The sequence below is a fragment of the Melospiza melodia genome, chromosome 3 (assembly GCF_035770615.1).
Source record: "Melospiza melodia melodia isolate bMelMel2 chromosome 3, bMelMel2.pri, whole genome shotgun sequence".
In the NCBI taxonomy this organism is placed as follows: Eukaryota; Metazoa; Chordata; class Aves; order Passeriformes; family Passerellidae; genus Melospiza; species Melospiza melodia.
In genome coordinates, this window is record NC_086196.1 from 111,331,497 (window position 1) to 111,355,875 (window position 24,379).

Consider the following 24,379-nt stretch of genomic DNA (forward strand, 5'->3'; position numbering starts at 1 on the left):
GCGGCCCGGCGCGGCGGAGAGCGCCCCCTGGCGCCCAGGCGGACCGTGTCCCGCTGTCCCCCCGGCAGGCGGCGCCCGCCCCGCCCCGCCCCGCCCGCCCCGTCCCCCTCAGGCCGAGCCGCGGTCGCTTCTAGGGTCGGTTTTATTTAATAAAATAAAGTACAGCGATCATCCGGCGGGGAACCGGCGTGTCGGGGGCATGGGGCACTCCCGCCGCTGCCCCGGCCTGGGGGATAGCCCCCCATCCCCGGGCTGGCGATTCTACCTGGTGAGCGTGTGTGTGACCGGTACCGAGCATGCGGCCACCAGGGCTGCGGCCCCGGTGAGCAGCAGAGGAGCATGCGGGCGGGCTGCGGTGCCCGAACTAGCTAGGGACCCCCGGGGAGGCCGGGCTGGGCAGGCAGACGGTGGCACGAGAACCGGTGATGGGGAGAACATTGTAGGTGGTGTGGGGAGGTGCCGGGCGCTGCCCCGTGCAGCGCAAAGCCAGGGTGCCCAGCGGCGAGCAGCCAGCTCAGTTGGAGGAGAGCAGGGAGCTGTGGGAGGACAGGTCCATGCTGCTGGCGCTCAGGCCTCTGCTCTCCGCACGGAAGCCTTGGGTGCCCTGGAAAAAATAGAGTGCCCATGAGGTACCTGCAATGCACCCCCATGCCCCAGAGCTGCCACCCTAACTCCTGCAGCCCTTGCCTTGCAAGCCGGGATAGCCCTGGAGCTGCTGTCACACACAGTAGCTGCTGCCTGTGCTCCCAGCCTATGGCTGAGCTTTGTGGGGAGGAAGATGGGTCCTTGGAAGCAACACCTTCAGATTTGGAGCTCTGACCTCAGACAAGGGGCCACAAGCTCAGGGGTACTCGGCACAGCACCTGGGGCTCACTAACATGCCCCTCACCCCTGTGCCACTGGCCACACAGCCCTCAGCCTCACGGGCAGCCCTGCACCAGCGCCACCACTCACACTGTGCTTACCTCAAACGAAGCATCACTAGACTTGTGCAGGTAATTTAAGGATGCAGCTCGTTTCATGCTGTAAGAAAGCAGAGGACAGCAGATGCGATGATGCTGTGAGTGGTCAGACCCAGACACACAAGGTGGCAGGGCCCTCACCTGCCCTGTACACAGCCAGACCCTCGCACGTACCTGGTGTTCCTGGGCTCCAGGGGACCATTGCCCTGCAGTTTCTTGACCAACATCTCACTGCTCCTCCGTATCACATCCCGGATTTTTCCCAGGGAGCTGCTGCGCTGGAGAGTGCCACTGCCATCCTGGACACAGAGACACAAGCCAGGGTGACGGCTGAGTGGCACTGATCAGGCTGTGGCATGATGCTGATGAGTGGCTGGAACTGGCTCCAAGCATCCTCTTGCCCACTTGCACTGAGGGATTAGCTCTGGCCCAAATCAGGCTCACTGCTCACTACATGGCTCCCCTCAGCCGGTTCTCCACAGGACATGGTAACCATGGAGTCAGCTGCTATTGTCTGCCTCATCCAGCCTGATAGTCCCTCCTGCCCAGGGCAAGCTCAACCCCCACACAGGCTGCTGGCTTGCCCCCAGCACAAATGGCACTGGCATCTGCACAGTCCTGCTTGAAGATGATACAGCTCCATCACCTGCAACAGCTCAGGAGCAACTACCAAGGAGGTCCCAGTGGCCAAAGAGGCAACAAGCCCTGTTGGGAGTCCCAAGATTAGGGATACTTTTGTCAGGCCAGGACAGGCTGCTGGGGCTTTCATTTCATTTCAAGGACTCTCTCCTCATTTGCTGCTGGCTGGAGACCATCCTCATCCTCTCCCTCCCCTTGGCCTTCTTCACACACCATCACCATTCCTCCTCTCTGTCCAGCACTCATACAGATGCACACCTGGTCCTGCAGGCTCACTCACATCACACAAGACCATTTCACACTGCACACACAGCCTTGTCCCATCCCTAACACCTCCAAGACCATGAGCTTTGAGCCTTTGGAGCAATTCAGGCAGCTCCCCTGGGGATGGATTCATTTGGCTGCACCAGCACCGTGCTGCCAAGCAGGCACCACCACTCCTAGGCCCCCCATCTTTAGCTGCATGCAGCCCCACTAGCTGCTCCAGGGGGTGGCACTTTGCAGAGGGCTTTTTGTGTCTATCTGCTTTTTCTGAAGACCAAAACCAGCCTGAAATCTTGTTCCTGAGCCTGCTTCCTCCCACATGCTTCCAAAAGTCCCCAGTACTCAGTGAGGTGCTCTCAGGCCTTAATAGGCTCCAATCCACCTCCTGCACTCTGCTCCACATGCATCCACAGGCTGCCAGCATGGCACCACACCATGGATGTGACATGGATGCCACCATGTCATCATGCCAAGCTCTTTCCCTGTGGCCTGGCCTGCTTGTTACATAAGGGTGTGACACCACTGCTGATGTGGGGAATTACTTTTGCTCTGATGGCTGGGTAACAGCAGTCTTCCCTGCTCCTGCTGTGAATGGCCCCTGGAACACTGGGGCAGAAGAAAAGGAGGTGAAGTGATGGCAAAAGCCCTTTTACTCCTTAGGAAGATGTGAGGGAGCCCCTTTGAAGCATTCCAAATGACCCATATGCCTTGTGGCTCAGGCTAGCAGCAGCAATTACACTGTCCAAGCAGCTCTGCAGGTAGGCAGGGTCTCTGCCTCAGGCCTGTCACCCCCTTGTGCTGACCATCACAGATTGTGGCCCTCAGGGAAAGCTTTTCCAGCTCTCCTCTGCTCTGATTACCAAAGCTGAGCCAGCCCTAGACTGACCAGGACTTTCCCTACCAGCAAGCCTTTTTCTCCTGGTATTCCTCTCATTCCTTCTTGGATAAAACAAGTGCATTGAACCTCTTCACATTCTCATTGGGCTGAGGGTTTTCCAAGTTGAGAGCCATGTGCTGCTGCTGCAAAGGGACCCAGTCACCAGAAATGCAGAGAGCACCCAAAGCAGCAAAGTAAACAATTCAATTCCTGCACGAGGCGCTCCGGGCAGGTTTTGGATGAGCTGAATGTCAGTGTGCAGCATTAACAAAGATGGGGAGGTGTCTTCTGCCTCCCCACCAGACTTACACTGGGACACCACTCTCCCTGCAGGGTACTGCCATGCCAGGCACTGTTGCTTTTCCCAGGGCACACAAGCCAGGGGTGGAAGAGGGAACACAGCTGGGACAGGGGAGTAGGACCATGGTACAAGGGCAGCAGGATCAGAAGTATCAGAGCTGGAGGATGGAGCCACATTTCCCCAGCTGCAGCGATGCAGACTGACTGCAGACCAACACCAGAACCAAATGCTGCTGCATGCTGGGTTAAAAATAGCCTCTCCTCTCCCCCCACTCCCTTTTCTGACGGGTTATTTTTAACCCAGAACATTTATGGGTTTGGTTTGCCGCAGAGCCCCCACCCCATTGCACCCACCAGGATGAGAGCATTCAAAAAAAAACCAAGCAGCTCCACCACTGAGCTCCTCTCCCCACTGCATGCTCCAACCCTGCCTAATGAATGCATGGAGGCAGAGGACTTGGGCAGAATTTGGCAGCAGGTAGAGCTCAGCACTGAGGGACACAATGGGGTATTTCTTTGGCTACACAGAAATGCCTCTTGGGGAAGGTCCAAGCTCAGATGCCCCAGGGCAGCCCTGCCACACATGGTTACAGAGCTGAGGTTAGCAGCAACTCCAATTTGGAGGACAGGGAAAAGGTCCAGTGGAGCTGGGTCCTTCACCTCCAATGCTCAGCCTGGGAGGGGAGCCCTGGGGGCAGCACATGCCCCTGGACAGACAGACAGACACCAAGCACCCCCAGACCTGCTCCAGCAGCATTTGCACCCACCACCCCAGGCTGACCGACGCTGGCCTACAGAGCATGGAAAGAAGCACAGGGCAGCAATTTGGGTCAGTCTACCTTTAATTAGAGGTATGGTCGTTACAGCACCAGGTCCAGGACATGGCAAAGCACAGGGGCAGATGGCCCTGAGGTCCAAACACACCCTGCACTGGGAACTCCCTGCTCTCCAGAAGCCTGGAGCAGCACTGGGACAGCAGAGAGGACAGCCCTGCAGCACTCAGCCTTGGGCTCCACAGCCCATGTCCCGAGGACAAGCTTCCTTTCAGTAAGCACAAACTCCAGGGGAGCAGCATGCATGCACCCCAAGGCCTCTGCACCACCACAGGAAAGCCAGGCCCAGACAGACAAGCACATTTAGTATCACAACCTGCCAGATGACTAGCATAAAAAAGGGATCTAGCTAAATAAATAAGGAGTCCTGTGCTGGCCCCTGGGCTCTATCCTGCTGCCTACAGCCTCCCCAGCTTTCTTCTAAAATAGGAGAGCCAGGGAGGTTCCCTTCCTATAGGAGGTGGGATGAGAGTGTACATTCAAGGATGTGAGACCCAAGGCAGAGGAGGTCTGGCCCTGGAACACATTCTGTACCCCAGTAATGACTAACAGCAGCAGACCCCGTGAAGGTCTGAAGCCATCAGAGGCCACCCCCATACCCCCTCAGGGTCAGCATGGTGACCCTATTGGTACCAGGGTTACACATTTCCCACCCCTTGGCTAGGGACAGCCACACTGCAGTCAGTCCCACAGACCTGTGAGCAACCCAGCCCCTACTCCTGCAACAACCTCCCTGCAGCCATCCCATCTGCTCCCACCTGCTCAGAGCACCTCCAGCCTAGCCCTCACATTCACATCCTCACATCCATCTTTGCACCTTCTTTTTCTCCCAACCACTCTGCCCCCATCCAGGCCATTCCCAATCTCAGCCACCTCTAACAGTCTGGGGTCTGTCCCTTGCAAAAAACCTCTCCTTTCCTCCTGCCCCTCCTCTGCTTTCAAGGAACAGCAAACAACTTCACTCCCACTTCTCCCACCACCACACCTGAGAGCCCTGTAGCAATGGGGGGTTGATTCAGCCCTTAATGCCAGATGAGGAACCTGGCTATAGCACCCAGTCAGGAAGGTGCAGCCAGACAAGCTTGTGCTGGCCAGTTCCTGTACATAATCCTTGGCTGTTGCCCCCAGCCTTATCTTGGATGCACAGTAGCTCTATGGGCTGCCCTGCAGAGAGACCCACACACTGCTCCTGGGTACAGAGCTCAGCAGGGAGGAGGGCAGCAGGATGGGGACTGCAGGAAGAGCCCATCTCACTGGGAACCAGCACAGGTTTGCTACAAGGCACTAACATCAGCTAAGCCTACAGGGAGGAAAGCACACGGGCACATGACAGCCCTGCCTAGGCCAGGCCTCACTGTCCCACAACAGCCCTCCATCTTCGAGCCTCTGTAAAGATGGAGGCAACAAGCAAGGAGGGCTGAGCATGAATAGTGACAATGGAGTGAAGCCTGGAGTGACGACAACGCCCCGCAGGGCTGTGCAAGGGCAGGCCAGGGCTGGGGACACGCGAGGGGACATTGGTGGGCCGTCACCCTGGCCTGGGGGAGCTGGCAGCTCCTCGCAGCATCTTCCTGCTCTTGCTGGCCCCGGGGTGGAGCTGGGCCAGGGGCTCCTCGGCAGGCGTCGCGGTGCCCTCGCGCGCCAGGAGCTCTCGCCGAGGAAGGAGGGATGGTGTGGAGGAAAAGTCGGAGGATACAACACAAACATCCAGGTGACTGCGGTGGAGGGGAAAGAGGGAGTCTCGGCAGGCATTTAAGCCTAGTGCACAGAGAGGAGAGAGACACAATTCACAAGGCTGTGAGGTTGTAGGTCACCTATAGGGAGCAGGTGGGACAAGGCCCAGGCTGCATGCAGAGACCACAGGCCACATGTGGGCAGGGGGAGAGTATTGTGAGGCTGAAACTGCAGCCTCACTGCTTTGCTAGTGGGCTTACTGGGCTGGCAGGAACAGCTGAGCTCAAGGAGGAACAGCCTGGGGCTCCTGCTCCTGGGCCTCTGCAGCACGGGGCTGGTGCCATCCCCCTGCTCTCACGTCCCAGTTACCTGGGCAGCAGCAGCTGATCCAGGCCCTGGGGTGCTTCCAGAGCTGCCTAGGGGCACAGGGCACCCTGGGGGCTCCCACAGCCCTGCCTGCAGCACAGGCTGCTTTAAGGCAGCACTTCTGAGGGCTCTGGACCAACCCAGAAAACAATAGGCCATGACAGACAGGAGCAGCAGGAGCTGCCTCAGACTCCTTTTGCAGGAGCTTCTGTACAGTGCAGGGCTGCTGGTTCAGAAGAGAAGGCTGGCTACGTGTGCAGCAGGCTGCAAAAGGAATCATGTGGCAGCAGCTGTGTCCCCCAGGGTGCTGGGCTAGCCCTTATTTACAGCTGTCTGGGTCAGGGAAGCTCTGCTAAGACCCCCAGGGAAGGGTCATATGAGCAGGGACTATTCCCTGGGACTGGCTGTGGCAGAGGGTGGCACTGCCTCTTGCCTTAGGATGATCAGCTCAGAGGCTGTCAGAAAGGTCTCCCAGACCATCACCAGTGCAAAGAGGTCACCCAGCATCAAGTACAGCCAGGAGGAGCTGCAGAAAGACACCAGCCAGCATAGGGACCAGGTGATTCTAATCCAAACCTGCAGCCCCTCCCTCTGTGCTCGTCTAGCCCCCTTACTAATGAGCGCAGGGGCCTGGAGTTGGTGCCTTGCCAGAGCTAAGACCTGGGGCAAAGGACAGCCTTGCATCTGGTAAAGCTGCTGGGTCCACTTGAAGGTCTGTTTTCCAGATCCCCTTCAGCCACCTCCTGTGTACAATCCACAATCAAGAGAGCCAGCAGGCTTCAGGCTTTGGGTGCTGAAGGGCTGTCATGGCAACAGGGAAGAAGAAAGAAGAGGAAGGGAGGGAGCTCATGCAGGTGGGGATAGAGCAGAGCCAGGTGGGGAAGGGTTAGTGACAGCAGATGTGAGAGGGCAGCAAAGGACTCTGTGTGCTCAGTGCCTTCCCTATGCCAGGCTGCAACAACCCCAGCTGCTCTGTGCTCCCAGAGTTTGCAGAAGGAGTGTAAGCACTAACAGCTCTAGCGGCCCTTGAACCAAGCACCCACCAGCACCATGCTCACTTGTTGCCTCTTCTCCACCCTCCTGCTTGCAGGAGACAAAAGGCATCTGTCCCAGCTCTAGATCACTACCTTTCTCCAAACTCAGTGCTAGTGACCAAAGTCACCTTCAGCCTCAGAGCAGGTTGACCTGTCTGTGCCTCAGCTAACACCAGTCTCTTGCCTCCACTGGTCAGCCCAGCTTGCCATCCTGCAAAGACCTGCCTTTTGTCCCCTCTGCTTGGCCAGAACCTGCCTAGGGCATGAGACCAGGAGAGGGGGACAGCAAAGATGCTGGCTACAGACTACTCCTGTGCCCTGCAGTCAGTCAGTCTGTCAGTCAGTCAGTCACAGACACACCAGGCACATCACACACACACACACCACCCTGCCCAGGCTCAGCATTGTCAGTGGCACAGTGCAGGACAGACAGCCACATGGCTCTCACAGGCTGGGTGAGCCCGAGATGGGGCTGATGCTCTCAGCCAGGGCCTCCAGAGGGGAGCAGCAGGGAGAGATGTTAATAAGGTTACAAGCCTAAGATTAAGGGCAGACCAGGGCCAGTTCATGCTGTGCACTGCAGGGCCTGGCAGCTCCCTGGAAGCAGGAGCCCTCAGCTGGCAATACCTGCTCTGTACACCAGAAGCCAGACCCAGACACGCACCTTTGCGGGCCGGCTGGCTCATGCCAAGAGAGGGGAAGGAAATGTGCAGGGAATGAATGGAGGCAGACAAGGATGCCACGACAGGCCACGCGGGGACAGCCCTCAGCCAGGCTGTCCCTGCCCTCTGGCAGCCGGCTGAGGCCGTTCTTGATGGTGTCTTGTACTTACCCCGCTCCATTCCACGCCCATACTCACTTCCTCGCTACCGTCTGTGGCATTCTCGTACTTGACACTGCCCCCCAGGCTCCGATGTCTCTCTGTGCCATCCCCCTCCTTCAGGATCTCCACCACCTTCGTCTGGTTGATTGGGTCAATGCCCTGCAAGTAGGAAAGGTTAAGGAAGAATGGTGGTTTGTCTTTACATGTTCCTTCCCTCTGGAGATCCACTGTGCTTGGTTCCTGTTCCCTCTCTTGGCCACTGCCCTATCGCAGCCAAAACTGCCCAGCACAACCAGGATGGAGCCAAATGCCATCCTGCACTTAGCAGTTTCTGTTTGAACTCCCAGCTCAGTGAGTCCTCACAAGGCCATAACCAACCCTGTGGAACAAGGGCTTGCTACCCCAAAGGTGACAGCTTCTTTCCTTCTCCTTTTGAAGTGTGAAGGATTCAGCTGTCCTTCAGTCTTTTGTGCTAGGTGCTTACAGCTCCAGCTTTATTATTTGACGACTGAGAGGAGTTTAAGGCAAGAGGTACTCTAAGAAATTCTAGGTATTTTTTGCCTCTGGACATAAAAAATTAGTATGAAGAAAACATCCCAGTAAGTGCAGCTCTCCCCAGTAGCTGACAAAGCCCAGGAACCTGCCTTAACCCCACTGCAGTATTTCTGCACTCAGTGAGCCATGCCTTCCCCCACATGGACATCTGCTCCATCCACGCACACACGCACCACCCCACACACATGAGGAATTCTGCACAAATGCATCCCCGACCACCGAGGCCCTCTGGTGTCACAGCAACGCAAACCAAGAACATCAGAGAGGCCCAGGAGAGTCCCTCAGCACACCCCACCAAAGGCAGTGCCACAAGGTGCCACCCCAGCCCTGCACTGCCCCCAGAGCAGGGCAGGTCCCTTGGGGTTACCTGTCGCCGGGAGCGAACCGCGCACTCCTCCAAGGTCTCGGCTGCCTCCAGCTTGCCCTGGCGCCGGTACAGCGCACCCAGGTTCCTCAGAGTGGTGTTCACAGTTGGGCTGTGGTAACACAGGGAGGTGAGCAGGAGCCCTGGAGTCACCCCCCAGAGTCCACAGCTGCCCACAAAGCAGCTCTTACCTGCTAACCTTACAGGCCTTGTACCAGCCACCATACTCGGCATAGGGAGCGCTGTCTCTGTGCTTGCTCTGCAGGGTGAGGAGAGAAGAGAGCTGTTAGTCCCACACCTACTGCCCTCCTCTGGCCTGTGCTCTGCCACTAAATCACTAAATGCCAGGCTCAGAGCCCAGGCTGCACCCCTGCACCAGCCCAGCCTTTGGAAACACAATACACAAATGAAGTGTCTGAACCTAACAGGCAAGGTGCCAAATCCTCTGGGGCAGATAAAGCCTTGGAGGCCAGGGCTGCAGCTGTGCCCAAGATCCCACTGATGGCATGAACTGGCCCCCATCTGCTGCCAGGGAAGAGAGGCAAGTGACAAAAGTAACCAAGCTCTGTCAGAAGAATTTCATACATTTTAACAGAAGATATGGAAACAGCACAAGGCCCATCAGCCCCAGCTCCTGGGCCAGGAGTACAAGCAGGTCTGTGACTACTGCTGCTGCCTGGACAGGAGTGCCAACCCTGCTCTGATATGGGGCACAGACACAGCTGCCTTGGGGAGAGGAGCCCCAGAGTCAGGGAAAGAGGTTTAGCCCTTGCCTAAGACTGACATGTAGAATGAATCTCTTACTCCAGCTGTGACTCCCCCAGCCTCCTGTCCCATGGCAGAGCTTGCATTATCAGGAGCACAGCCTCATACTACAGCTTTCTACATTTGACCCCTAAACTCTCCAAAGATTCCACCAGAAGAGTCTCAACCCCAGAGGGGGCACTGGGAACTTGGTCTCTACTCCAGCTTGTATTTCTCCAGGATGGTGCTGCAGCAAGTGCAGATTCTTTGCAGCAGAGCCTTCACAATACAGCAACCAGAGCAGTGCAAAGCTGAGCAGTGCCCTGCAGTGCCCATGCAGGGTGGTTCAATGGGAAGGCACAGGATGCTGTGGGAAGCACCTGCCAGTGCCAGTGCCCTGCTTCTAGGGCTGACAGGATGGGACAGGCACTAAGTCAAGCCTGCCAGACTGCTGCTTGAACCCTGGAGGGCTGGGGCCTGCTCTGAGGGCAAAAAAAAAAAAAAAAAGGGAGAGTCACACTGCAGGTAGGGGACTAGATCAGAACCCTTCCTTCTGCTGCTTCACCTGCCTGCCAAAAAATAGATGAAGACTTGCACTTGGCAAAAGCAAAGACACAACTGCTGCATTTATTGGCCACAGAGCAGGGCCTGGGCTGCAGGAGCAACAGCAGCTTTGCCTTTCAGCCTAGCCCAAGGCATGCACAGTCCATTTCTATCCTTTTCAGAGGCCAGCTAGGGCCCACCCTGTGCAGAGACCCTTTTCAGATATGGCTCCATTTCCTAAGCAAGGTGACAGCAACAGTTTCTTCTTGACCTCCATTTTTTCCCTAGGCAGCCTCAGAGCTGCTTTAGAAGCCAGTTATGCTCTGGGTACTGGCAGCTCTTTGGAACAGAGTGCCAAAGCCTTGCAGCACAGCCCTCTGCCATCTGCCATCTTCCATCATCTGCATGCCCAAGAGGGATCAATCACTAAAGCAGAGAGAGCATGCAGCCATGGCTGAGAGACTGAACAGCCCTGCCCAAGGAAAAATACCCTGGTCCCTAATGGACCTTCCCTCCCTGCTGGCCCAGGGAGCAGCAGTGCTGTATCCCCCCTCTCCAGACACCTCCTGGCCTTGGTAGCTCTTCAGATTGCAGCTTCTCCAGGAAGGAGGAGTTCAGGGATAGGCTGTGGTAAAAGAAGATCAAACCCCCTGGGATCAGACTCACCTTGCTCATCTCCTCTCTCTCCTCTGCATGCATCCAGATTGGCTTGTGCTCATCTGTGTGGGGAAGAATGCAAAACAGGTCCATTCACCACCCCACACTGTTGTTTGCCTCCTGTGCAGCCCAGCACTCTGTCCCCAGAGCTAGCACCTCATCAGGGGGAAGTGACACTCCAGATCCTCCCCCCAGTCCCTGGCCCAGAGTCCCAAGAGGACTCTCCTTGAACTCCTTCCCTTGAACTTTTCCCTTGGCTCAGAGTCCCAAGAAAGGCAGGACAAGGGAAGGAAAGAACAAGGGAAGGAAAGAATGAGTCCTCCCAGCACAAGTACATGTGTGCCAGGTGCACAGGAGAAACTTCAGCCTATGCTTGAGCATGATTGTGCCATTTACTATACCCAACCCTGTAAAAAGACTGGATTGAGACTCCTGAGAGAAGAGCGGGAACAGCATAACGCACTAGAACAGCAGCACCTCAAGGGATGCCCAGAGCACGGGCCTTGCAAGCATCCCATCCCTCAGTGTGGGCAACAGCAGAGCCAGACAAGTCTAGGCTGAGAGCCAGGAAACCCCTGCCCTGCCCCAAGAGCCTCTGCTGTACAAACCATCCACAGAGCCAAACTCCTTCACGTGAGCACGGGTCAGGATCTCCTTATACAGCACCTCTGCATCTTTGTATTTGCCTTGCTTCAGGTAACAGGAAGCCTGCAACGAAAACAAAACAGCTCCAGCCCCTCTGGGAAACAGATTAACTCTGCCCACCTCTTGCAGCTATTGCTCTGTCTCTGAGCAGCTCTCCCCAGGCCTCTCCCCAGTGCCTCACCAGGTTGTTCTTGGTCTTGGCCACATTGGGGTCATCAGGACCCAGGCAGCTCTCGTAGATCTCCAGGGCCCTGCAGTAATAGTACTCCACCTCGTCGTACTTGCCCTGGTTCTGGCACAGCAGGGCTAGGTTGTTCAGCTGCTTGGCCACATCAGGATGGTCTTTGCCTAGAACCTGGGTGAATAAAAGAAGAGAAGACACAAAGATTGGAGTTTATAGATGCTGGAGTGCCCCCAGCACATACCTATGTCAGACAAAAGCCAAAGTCTGGAGAGGAGGAGAAATTCCAGCTTCTACCTCCTGGAGGCCTCCCTAGGGCTGCAAACACTGGAGAGACAGGAAAGGTGGTGGCAGAATGAGCAGCTGAACAGCCTAGATAGGCCCTGCATCTCCCACATGCCTTGAGGTAATGGGAGAAAGCCCACAGAGAGAGCTGAAAGGACAAAGAGCATGGAAGAGCTCGTACCTTCTCACGGATCTCCAGGGCTCGCTTGCACAGTGGCTCTGCCTCTTTGTACTTCCCTCTCTTGCCATACAGAACAGCCAAATTGTTCAAAGTCGCTGCCACCTGCAGAGACAGAAACTTCTCCATGAAACAAAGCAAATTCCAGCCAGACCAAACAAGGGGCACAAGCAACAGTAACAGGGACTGTCACATTTCCCCATGCCTGCAGTACCGCTGCTTCTCAAGAGAAGGAGGTCTAGAGACAGAAGGCTGCCCTGCCTATATCACAGGATCCAAGAGAAGCCAACTCCTTATAGGCTGTACTGAACCAGCCAGCAGGAAATACTGAAGCAGTAAAACACTGCTGGAACAGTGCCCCAGCAGCACCCAAAGGTGAAGAAGAGGCTGGAAGAAGAGAGAGGCACTCACCGCTGGGTGGTCTTTGCCTAGAGTCTTCTCACGGATGGAAAGAGCATCATTCAAGAGGTGTGCTGCTTCTTTGTATTTGTTCTGATCCCTGCAGTGCAAAGCCAACCAGTTATCTGGGATTTGGACATTACAGCTATCAACTATGTGCTCCTTCCACACAGACCCAGCCTTCAGAGTCCTTTCTTTCCCCACTGCTCCCTGCTTTAGACAGTCCCTAGTTATATATGTGAGTTTGGCAAACCAAATACAATCTAGGCCAAAACCTTTCTGAAAGGCAAACCCCTGGAAGCCTGGGGAGCCCCAGGATGTGCTGTAAAGGGAAACAGGAGATGAAGAAAGCTGTCCTGGCCCAATCCTGCCCTTCCCACCATGCTCACCTGTACACTAGTGCTAGAATGTTGAGCATGGTAGCCACATCAGGGTGATCATGGCCTGATGTTTTCTCCAGGTCCTCCAGTGCCTGCTTGCAGAGAGGCACAGCCACCTCATAGCGTCCCTGGGAGGCGTACTGGATGACAAGGTTGTGGAGGGTGCGCAGGCGTGCAGGAATCTCATACCCTCCCTGCTGGGCAGCTGCCACAGCACTGCTGTGCTGGTGGGGCACTGTGGGCACAGAAATAGACATGGCACAGTTGGCCCAGCAGGCTCAAACAGAGACAGCACCCATGCATGAGCAAACACTTACATCCAGGACCATGCTCCTCCTCCTCATTGGGGAATAGGTCATCCAGAGAGTCCTTGGTGGAGTCACCCTCCTTCTCCTCCTGACAGGATGAGAATCACAAATACTGTTGGTTCTCAGCAGAGACAGCAGCAGCCAGCGCTGAGTCAATTGTCAAACTCTCGCCATTCTGCAGCCCACCAACACACTCAATTTCTCCTGCTGTCTCTGCCACCAACACCCCCCACAAAACAACATCCAGAGACTCTGCCCCATGCAGGCCCCCTTTAGCTACAGGCATTGCTGTGCATGGGAAGGGGCAAAATCCAGGGCAAGGCTATCATGTGATAACATGTAGGCAGTTCGGGACCCACAAAAGCAGCTGCTCAAAAGGAAAAGGACTGGGGCATACCGAAGGTGAGACATCCTCATCATACTTCTTCAGCTGGTTCATGAACTCCAGGTGTTTCTTCTCCTCCTCCAGCTGAGCCACGGTCTGCTCACTGCGCTGCAGCTTCTGCTGGGTGTTGGCAAGCTCATCGCGCAGCCACTGGTTCTCCTGGCACAGCCTCCGCACCTGGGCACGCAGCTTCTGCTTCTCCGACTCCACGGCGTTCAGATGGTTGGACAATGCCATCATCACCTTGGGAAGGGTCTCAGTCAGTGACAACCACAGGCTTGTCTCTCCCTCACACCCATGCTAGCCGTCTACACTTAGCCCCTTCCCACCCTGTAGCTTATGGGAAATGGCCACATGCCTATCCCAGATAACACCTCAGGGATCACCCCCCACTCTCACCTGAGCTTCTCCAAGCCCCAGCTCTATCATCTCCACGGACTTGCGGAGCAGGTTGGATTTCTCATGCACGAGATTGGCTTCTTCATCCTTCTTCAGGCACTTGATGGTCTCCAGCAAGCTGTGCAGGATGGAGTTGTGTTCATTCTTGAGTGCTTCCAGCCCTTGCATTACCAGCTTGGTGTTGGAAATTATCTCCTCTTGGCTCAGCTTGTCCAGTTTCTCCTCCCTTGGGTACACCATGGTGGACATAGTCCTACTCCTGCAGCCCTGCACAGAGACCAAGACAAAACCTGAGTGCCCCAGCGCTGCTTCAGACACAAGCACCGCAACCTCCTCCAAGCAGAGACAGCATTTAACAGATTGCCTACTCTAAACCCTTCTCCTTCATCCTCCCCTCTCCCTCTGGCAGCCTGCAGCTGTCAGGCTTCTGCTTTTGTGGCTGGGAGTGCTGGCAACCAGCGCAGGTGGCCTGCGAGGACAGGAGACAAAAAGGCGACAACCAGCGGTGACCTCCAACAGCCCCACGCTCCCAGCAGGGGGAAGACTAATTTAGCTCCCATTTAAGAGCAGAGATTTGTGGTTGGCAGCTGGGGCTGCAATCTATTCACCTTCTGCCCACAGACCACTGATGCAGAGAGGCTGTCAGAGCTCAGCACCTCTTCTGACTGCAGAAGAAAGGGAACATAAAGTGGAGGGATGCCAGCTCAAAGCTTGCTGCTTCCTCAAAGGAAAATCTCCTAGAGGAGCATCTCAGACAGAAGGGCATCAGTGGTATTGTGCCAAAATCATGTACCAAAATATGAGCAGAAGAGTACATCCTGAGGATTGCAGCCTCAGCACAGAACTGCCACTAGGGCACTGAGGGACATGCCACCAGCAGGGCACACCACACCACTGCCTGACTGGGGAAGCTCACACTAACAGCTACAGTCACACTAACAATCCTTGTGCAGGTGTTGACTTGAAACACCAACAGCTTTTCCATCTTGATTCACCCTGCTGCCACCCCAAGGACTCCTCAGGATGGCCTAAGAACTCTGGACTCCTTCCCTGTCCTGTTCCCCCAGACACACAATGGGGAAGTGCCCAGCTACTGCCTTTGCACAGCACTACAACCTACAATGTCAGTGTGGCTGCAAGATCCCTGCACACAAAGCCCAGGAGCTAGGGAAACACAACAGGCAGAGGCTGAGAGGCACAGCAGGCAGGCTGGACCCTGGCTGCTCCAGGACTCCTTATTTAGCACAGTCCCAGCCTCTCCCAGCAGCTGGGCCACCCCAGCAGCCTCCTCACATTACTCCACCTCCCACCTTGCTATCAGGTCACTCCAAAACCAGCCTCCTGCAATACCCTGCACAGGCAGCACCTGCCCAGCAGCACCTCCTTGCTCCCTGGAGCTGGCAGAGGCCTCTGCAACCTGAGTGCCCAGGGCCCTGCTGCCAGGAGGCTGGCAAACTGCCCAGCAGCTACAGGAGGAGGTGAGGAATTACTGCCAGCAGATCTGCCTTTGACCTCCTGCTGGACCCACCTCTGCACGGTGTGAGCTCTTTGTTCAGCAGCTGCCTTGTGCCTGCTTTACTGAGAGAACAGAAATCCTGTCCCAGCCACAGGAACACAGCAAGCACAGCTCCCCTTTCTGGCAGGCTCCTCTTCTCTCACCTGTGCACTCTGTCAAAGTGCCAGGGAGATACTGGGGAATGGGCCCTGAGCAATAGAGAGGCCCAGCTTGCTCCTCACTGCAGCACTTAAAGTGAAGGTGACAAACAGCACTGGGACAGTTGTTTTAAGTACACACATCTCATTATCAAACCCACTCATCTCCTCCTCTTTAGCCTCACTCTTCCTCCAGTTGTTTTATAGGCCTGAACTCTCCTCCCAATTCTTCTTTGCTTTCTGTTCCCATGATGTACATCCATCCCTCAGGAAGGGGAGACAAACCCTCATCACACAGAGGAGACCTCACTCAACCCCTCAGCAGGGCAGAAACACCTCGTGTCTCTTGAAGGCTGGGCTTCTGTTCACACCTCTGAACAAGAACTGAGTCATCCTCCCCCAAAGTCACAATGCTGACTTCATATTCACTTCATGATCCAGCATCAGCACCAATTCTGAGTCACACATCACGCTATATTTCACTTTTGGGTATCTGTCATGCTCCACACGCAGTTAACCCAGCACATTTTATACCAAAACAGTCTCTCTGGACCATGACTTATGCCAGTTTCCTTTGCAGAAGATTATATGAAAAGAATAGCATGAAAAACCTCATTAAGGTCAAGATAGAGGACACAGACTGCTGTTTCAAAAGGAAAAATAGGCTTGCTGAGAGTTGGTTGCCACTCATACCCCATCTTCCAAACTCATTCTCAGAAACTGGCAGCTAACCATTCCAGACAACAATTTCCCTGGTTATTCTTCTCTTTTTCTGGGATCAAGTGCTAAAGCAATAAGGAAAGCTTTGCTTAATGGAGACTTCTACAGGTGAGCACAACTCAGGAAGAAATGTGCAACAATTCCCAGCCCTAGAGAAAAGAGGCTGGCAGCCCAAAGGGTGCTGGTACTGCCAAGGTAATAACTGCTAACGGGTTAAATGGCCCCATCACTGGTTCCTGCTTGTAAGGAAACACACCCAGACTCACTTGCAAACAGGGAAACAGTTCTCTGGGACACAAGAAGATACCCAGGAACGGCCTCATACCCAAAAAACTACAACTCTGCTCTAAAACTCTCACAGCTGAGCAGCACAAGTCCCTGTGGGTACAGGCCCAGCTGTATGAAATGAAATGCTGACAGCTTTCAGGGCAGCATCACTTATGTCCATACAGAGATCTTGCTGGCATTTTTAACAAGTGCAATACAAACACATTGGGAAGAGGAACATGTCACAGGATAAAAAGCCACCAGACCTCACACCTTGCTAGGTAACAGAGTCAGGAGACAAGACCCAGATCCATAGAAATCAGCCTCATTAATTCCACAGTACACAGAACTACTCCTCAACTGTGAAACTGCTGTTTGTTAAACCATCAGCATCTCTACTACAGCAACATTCTTTCTTCAGCCCTTCTAGCAGAAATGTTCACGCCTTTCACAGTCATCACAATCAACTCGTTTTTTTAAACTGCACAGATTTCAGTCTGAGAAGGAAAAATAAATCAAAACATCCTGATCCACAGCATGTAAGACTCATCCTACACTGCAACTTCTTCCTCAGATCCTTCAAGGCAACCCAATAGAGGCTTTTCTTCTCTCACAGGCTGTGCAAGCATCTGTAACAACGTCAGCCTTTCTGCCCTAGGGTGACATCCTGGAAGCACAGCTCCGCTAGGTACCAATGTGTTTCCATGCTCAGCAGTGGACAGAGGATTGTCCAGGCTGGACACAGGCTACAAAACCTAAAAACACACAGATGCTCAACAAAAAAACAAAGAGGAGACTGCTGAGAAGTCTTTGAATGCTGCTACCTCTTGTACAGCAAAGAAAAGCAACCAACACCAGCAAGAGGTGACTTAACTTTCCAAAGCAGGAATTTCCCAACAAAGAGCTTATTTCTAGTGCTGGCAGGTCTAGTCTCATTGCTCAGCCCTCCAAAGAGGAAACACTTGCTATGGCAGCCAGTGCCAAGGTCAGGCAGGGTGAGGCTGCTGTATATGCACTCTTCCATTCAGTAAGGGGCCCTGAGTGCCCTTTACCCAGGCAGAAAACACTCAGAGCTTTTCTGCAGGGAGGAGGGGACACATCATGGTTTGCCTTTTGCAGGGTGGGGCTCAGACTGGAACAGGAAGAATGCTTTTCCACGGAGCTCCTTGAGAGATGGAGAGTCCTGTTCCCAGTTTATCCTGGGTGTCCCAGCCCAGGTCTCCACCCGCCCCTTTCCGCTCTAGTTGGCACATCTTCCCTATTTACAGCGAGCTGCAGGAACAGCCTGCCTTCCCGACAGCACCCAGCTCATCTCCCCTCTTCTGCTCCCTTTCGAGGGCAGGGGAGGAACATGAGTGCACTGAGCTTTGTGGCAGCTGCAGCAATCAGCCAGGGATCCATCAGCAAGGACATCCTACCAGGCTAAAACCTTCCTCCTGCATTCAAGTGCACAACTGCGAAATCGCTAAGCATCAGCAATTTCAGCAGCTCGTTGTTCTGCCTCTCCAAACTGCTCCCACGTGTGAGACCTTTCAGAGGAAAGAGCTGGAAGCTTCACTGCTCCTGTCTTCAACCCACAACATCTACAAGGATGCCAGATTAAATGGGTCCAAGTCAATCTTAAAACTTAGATTATGATGCCTAATGCTGGAAAAGACTATTGGAGTGGGGAGGAGAAGCACTGGGGAAATCAGGAGTCAGCTACAACAGGACAGAGATCTCAGGTCTACAAACAACTCAGGTGATGCAGTTCACTGCCTCCCTGCATGCACAAGGCAATAACTGCAGCATCCTTCAAACTGCAGATGGTCTGCCAGCACTTTCTGTGAAGAAGTGAAACAGATTTTCAGCAAAATTTTCAGCAGCAAATTCTTCCGTAGGAGAAGGTGATCCAAGGATATTTAAGTGGTGTAAGGTATTTGCAGAGAGACAGCTGGGTTCTGGAAGAAAGCTTCCTGTGGAAAAGAGTAAGTCTGACCCACAGCAAGAACAAGTGACCACGTTTGGGAGATAGATAGCAATGGTTTCCATTTAGAAATGCTTTCTCTTGCTTCATCATAATGGTCCCAGTCTCCTCCTGTGAGCCATGATTTGCTACCTGGAGAAACAGCAAGGTTATACATTTGGGAAGCAAAACGACTTGATAAAAGCAGGGAGGGTTTTTTGGTTTGTTTGTCTTTCCTTGGACCTCTGCCAGCTCATTACTGTTGAGCAACAAAGGGTCTCTAGATGACTGGGTGACCACCAATGAAGCCAGAAATGAGACTGCAAATAAGAGAGCGAGGCTTCACCCTAAGAGACCCTGCAACAAAATCTAGACCTAATACTTTGGATGATGAAAATAAAATAAAAGCACTAAAAAGCAAACAGAGTGACAAAGCTGCAGCCATCAGAGAGTCTGTGTGATGAGCACAAATTTTCTTATTTGGATACCAGTGTCAGAAGGCAAACAGATTGCAGGAGATTACAGTCAGCTGTGCAGGGCCTCTGCGGCTTCCACTGCACAGCCAGGACACAGTGACACTGCCAGGAACACTGCACATTGCCACACCACTGCCAGAAGAGCCACTGTGCCCAGGGTCACCACCCCAGGCCACCTGGGGGAAAAGGGACAAAGCAGGGCTGCTGAGCTCCACATCCAAGCTGGTATTTCCAGAGCTGCTCTAATCCGGGCAAACAGGAAATGCTGAGGCACAGAGCAGGAATGGTGCTCAGTGATGCTTGTTACTGTTGCCAGAAATGCCCAGATGCTCCCTTAGAGCCACTAAGAACACACAAAGAGGACATCAGTCAGGAGTCAGCACCCTGGGAGGTCACACCCACCGTATCTCTGAGCTGCAATTGTAAAGTCAAAAGATGTCACTCAAATTCAAATGCCCACAATGCTCTCTGCCACCAGTGGTCCCATAAGTCTCTACATCCTACTGCCAAAAAAGGGGACACCTAGAGTCCCATCTTCCATCCAAAGTTCTTTCCCAATGCCAGGTTCCAGCTCAGACCTTTCCTGCCCTGCAGACAGTCTAAAGTTAAACCAACACACTGATGACTTCAAGCACTATAGAGGGACTCTTGTGCTGTACCTTTTCCCTCAGTAAGAGGCTGCCTTGAGTATTACTTGAAGAGTATTAACTGGAATGAATGCTTAGAGGTCTTTGGTCCATTCCGCCACCCAAAGCAGGTATCTGTGTCTAACTAAAGGATCACCTCCCAAAACAGAGATCCCACAAACTCTTCAGAGCCCTGTACCACAACTTAACCATCCTCTTGTGGGAGAAAAAAAAAAAAAGTAAGGAAAAAAATTCTTCATCTGAATTCCTGAGATAAACTCAGTGCATTTGCCTTTAGTGAACTCCTCTTCAGGACAAAGGAGCGAGGCACCACAGCACTAGAAACTGACCCAAGGCCCAGAGAAAGGGAATGCAGTGCCTGCTTCCTTCCAGCAATGTCCCACAGGGATTTTTGGATTCCCAAAGCAATCCACTCACAACAACACAGCAGACAGTGAAGGCAAGAAGTGGTCTTACTCACATTCCCCTACGCCCCAAAACCAGGGCTCTCCTTGGCACCCAGACATCTCCTCACACGGCTTTGAAGTCAGTCTCCAAGCCCAGAAAGACTTCACCCAACCAGTTTCCCCAACCCTCGGAGTATAACACAGTACGAGGTGACTGTGCTGGTGATATGCCTTGATCCTGTCTGTCCAGGGATCATGGCCAGGATTGCTTCTTCCAGCAGCTGGCACATGCCATCTCTGCGGTTTTTCCCTAGATACTGGAAGGCTTGTGCTGGGAATGTCTGTGCTAACCAGCAGGCTGCAAGAGGCCCAGGGGATGAGGACTGAGGAACTGGATCTGCAGCTCAAATCCCAAGGAGACAGGAGCCGAAGGGAAAGAGCTTGAAGGGAGCCTCCCAACACTCCTCTCTGTCCCAGAAGCTTCAGCTCCCTACCACCCACAATCTCTAATGAAACACACAACATCACATAACCTTCCTGAAACCCAGGGCAAGGTGGTGATAAGGTGGCTTTACAAGGACTTGGCTGCAGTGACTCCACTACAGAAAGAACAAGGGAGCTTCTCATACCCTTCTCACCTCCCAGCCCACAGCTGGAAATGGACAAGGCAAAGGGTACTGGTGTTTGCTCTGATTGACCAGAGCAAGCAATTATCAAAGCATCATCCAATTCCAGAATGGATATGTACTCTGAGGAAGACAGAACAGGTAGTCTGGTTGGCTTTGTATCAGATCATTCATTCCTTTCAAGACCAGAAAGGCTTCACTCCATTTGTTACCACCAAAGAATACAGATATTGGAAATCAACAAGGGTTTAAAAACCCCAACAACAACAGCAAAACCAACCAACCAACCAAAAAAAAAAAAAGCAGAAATTTTTGCCATAACTATTTTGCTCTGGTTGTACATCGTATTTTTTACAACCCCAGCTGGCTGGGCAAACCTGCCCTTTCCAGCAGGCCATTGGAATGAGAACAGCAGTCATCACCACTCCCACCAGCAAGCTTATGCTGGCACCTCCAGATCAGCTGATAAGACCTTGTTTTTAAACTTGTTCATGTCTGCAGCAGCTCACCAAATCCACTCTGCATCTGCTGCGCCTGGGACTACAGCGAAACACCATTAAAACACATTTCCAGGCTGGTGGAGAGACAAGAGCTAAGCAGCTGGAACAGAGCCAGGGCAAGCATCTCTCCCCAGCTTCAGAATCTGATTGGGAGTCTTGCACTATAAAAAACAGAGCCAGAGCCATTACCTTGCCCTGACAGCATGAAGCAGTATTAAAGCAGGCAGAGTAATTCCCAGGAGCCAGTGCCTTTGCAGGCATCTGTCTAATGTGAGGGCTCTGCACTGGATGTGCCTGAGCCGGGTACAGGAGATAACCAGGATGCAGATGGGACCAGCAGGAGCTCTGGAGCCACTCTGTGTGCCCTGGAGGGCTCTGCTGTGCCCACACTCCCTCCATGCTGTACCTGGGGCACCTGCAAAGACCTGCAGCTGATGGCAGGCTGCAAGACTGTGCTACTTTTATCAGAAGCAAACAGCTTTTGTCCACCACAGCAAGGCGGGCAAAGTCACAGGGACAAACCCCTACCTGCAAAACAAGCAGAGGATCTGTTCTATCTCTGGCTCAAGCTCTTTGCTCTTTGAGGAGCTATGTGGCTCTTTCCTAGCAAATTAAGCATTTACCCAGCAACTCTGCCAAGGTCAGTATCTTGCCCGTGTCCTTTGTACCCCAAGAGCCATTTTGGTATTTGGGGTTAATGCCGTTGTTTTCAACCTGGACATTCCCCCAAAACAGCAGATGAGAGAACACATGCTTCCTGCTCCTTCTGCCAATTACAGCAAAGCACAGCCATGTTTATTTACCCTGTATCTGAGCTGGCCAGATCTTTGACCTGAACACCACCCTCTTTCCCCACAGGCACAGGCAGGGCTGGGTGTTTTCCACATCTCCAAGGCGGCACGGCAGAGAGGAGACCAAGGGCACTAGAGGAGAGCCGAGCATGGAACTGCAGCAGAGCGCCAGATGCCAGCTATGCAAGGCGCAGGGAAGCCTGCTGTTCCCGGTAATGTGCTGCTGCCTCCCACCATTGTGCAGATTTCTCCCGGCTGCCTGGCCACAGCATTCTACCGCAGCACCATCCCCCAGCTCTTCCTCAGACACCTCCTCCCAGGCGCATCCTCTCCTTCACAGAAGCTCACCCGCGATTCCCCCAGCCCACCACCTTCGGTAGGGTGCACCTCCACTTCGGAAAGGCTTAGCAAGCAGTTAATTAATGAAAATACGGTTTGGGGCGAAACAAGGCTCTTTGAGAGCTACTGCTGTATGACCTGCCTCCGTCATCGTTTCTCCGGCTTTGTCTGGCAGCAGGAGGCACGCCCGCTGCGTATCCTTGAAACAAACAAGCCGGAGAAACCCCTTCACCCCTCAGAACCACCACAGAGAAATCCCGCGCCCACCTGGCTACGTAAAACCTTCACAAGGCAAAAAAAAAAGTTTTCACCAGCTCTGCCCGAAACTGCGCATCAAAGCGGTCCTTTGTTCCACGACGGCCGGGCACCCTGCCCGTCTCAGTCACCGCACGGGAATGTCCCCCGCCCCGCGGCGCACAGGAGCGGTACCTGGCTGCCTGCAGCGGCTTGTCCAGCGCCGGTGCTCGCGGAGGCGGCGGAGGAGCGGCGGCCGCGGCGCTGCGCGGCTCCGTGCGCCCCGGGAGCGAGCGGCGGCGCGGCACCGGCGCTCGGCAGCCAACCACACTGCGGCAGGGGGAGGGGAGCGATGCGGACACGCTCCGCGAACAGGACGCTCGGACGCTCTCCGGGGAGCGCAGAGAGCGCCACGCACGCCAAGCCCACGGCTCCCTCCTCAGGGATCCACGGGAGAGCCCAGCAGCAGGGCCGACCCCCGCTGCCCGAGCAGCACCGGGCACCACCGGGCTCCTGCTCAGCCCGCCAAAGCCCTGCTCCATCCCACCGTCCATCCTGTGGCAGAAGGTTTTATATCCTGTTGGGTACCACCCTCGCCCGCGTCCCCACTGCTGACCCCATGCCAGCCCCCAAAGCCAAGCTGGGGTAGCTGCAGAGAGCCCTCCAGCTGCTATCGCCGTGCCCACAGCAATGGCCACATCCAGGAGATCGGGGAAGGCTGGGAAGGATCTGGGAAGCCCGCAGTGTGAGGCTAGGCCGGGTACTGCCAGAAAGCACTTGTTCAGTCTCTGGCTGCTCTTCTCAAAGAGAGGACAACGACACATGATTCAGCCTGGATTGTTGCTACAGCCATCCCATGCACGGTAACACGCAATTGTCATGGTGCTCCCTACCATGTCCCCAGCTACCTACACCTGCCTGAACCAGGACTGCACTGGTGTTCCTGTTCTTCCCCACGGATTCCCTCAGAAGGGAAAGGGCTTCAGGTGTCCCAGGAGAAACATAGCCCAGCCTAGCACTGTTGACACACAGGTTCTCTCTTGCCTCATCTCACAACACATACTTCTTTCCTAAAGCACCTTGTTCTCCTCCATTCCCTAGCTCTGGAGGGCAAATCTGGCTGGCTCTGTGGGTACATACAGCCATGGCACGCTTACATGTCACATAAGTTACACAGCAGAAGCGCAAACATACATTATTTGTGTTACACTGAAAGCCATTCCCGGCAATGAAGACACAGACTAATTATAGAGCAGTGAATCCCGCAGTCTGTGCCCACAGCACCCTGGAAACAGCCACGGCCGGGTTTTCGGGCTGACCCACAGTTGCCATGCACACACTCCGCTCTTCCCTCGGGGCTCCCGGCCTCCGCCGGCCGTCCCTGCGTGGCACTCGGCCCTGCCCGCGGGGAGGCCGGGCGCACCGAGCCTGCGTACCGGGAGCTGCCCGGGCACAGCGGGCACGGCACGGCTCCCCCGGTGCTGAAGGGGTTGATCCCGCAGGGCGCGCCTCGCCGGCTCCAAAGTCCGCAGCGCCGGCAGCGCCCTTAGCGCCGACCCGCAGCGTTACGGCAGGCACGGCCCCAACGCTGCCCTCGCCCCCGCTCGCTCCGCTGTCCCAACGGCCGGGGCTCGCTGGGACGGTCCCCGAGCCACGCCAGCCCCAGCCCCAGCCCCAGCTCAGGGGCCTCCCCCGCGCCCCGCGAGGGTCCCACCGTCCCCCGCGGCTGGCGGAGAGCGTCGCCCCGGGAAGGCCGCCCCCGCTCCGGCCTGCGCCGCCGGGCTCCGCGTGTCCTCCCCACGCCAGGGCCACCGAGGCGAGCGACCGAGCCCCCGTAACCCCGCCAGTCCAACCTGCTGGGCGCAAGACCTCGATGGCGATCCCGGTCGCTGTCCCGGTCCCGGCGGGGGCGGGGCGAGACCCGCGGCCGGCACCACCCGCCCTCTCAGCGGCGCAGCCCCTTTAAATCCAAGATGGCCGCCGCCTCAGCCCCGCCGGCG

The 24,379-nt window shown here is 54.8% G+C and overlaps 1 protein-coding gene across 5 annotated transcripts; it reads right to left on the reverse strand.

Annotated features, from left to right (window-relative positions):
* Positions 1-124: 124 nt before the first annotated feature.
* Positions 125-24,338, reverse strand: KLC4 (kinesin light chain 4). 5 transcript variants are annotated; one of them, XM_063152631.1, is made up of 16 exons: positions 24,233-24,338; positions 13,796-14,062; positions 13,409-13,639; positions 13,021-13,099; positions 12,713-12,938; positions 12,336-12,423; positions 11,928-12,029; positions 11,462-11,635; positions 11,244-11,343; positions 10,645-10,697; positions 8,883-8,950; positions 8,695-8,803; positions 7,782-7,931; positions 1,137-1,261; positions 966-1,023; positions 125-604 (listed from the first exon to the last, which is right to left on the reverse strand). In XM_063152631.1, the coding sequence occupies exons 2-16, from the start codon at positions 14,042-14,044 to the stop codon at positions 515-517; spliced, it is 1,902 nt and encodes a 633-aa protein (XP_063008701.1). In that variant the 5' UTR covers positions 14,045-14,062; positions 24,233-24,338; the 3' UTR covers positions 125-514. The 5 variants fall into 5 exon arrangements, with proteins under 5 accessions (XP_063008701.1, XP_063008697.1, XP_063008702.1 ...); XM_063152627.1 differs by having other exon boundaries at positions 7,809-7,931; positions 24,233-24,314; XM_063152632.1 differs by lacking the exon at positions 24,233-24,338 and adding an exon at positions 22,575-22,660.
* Positions 24,339-24,379: the final 41 nt, after the last annotated feature.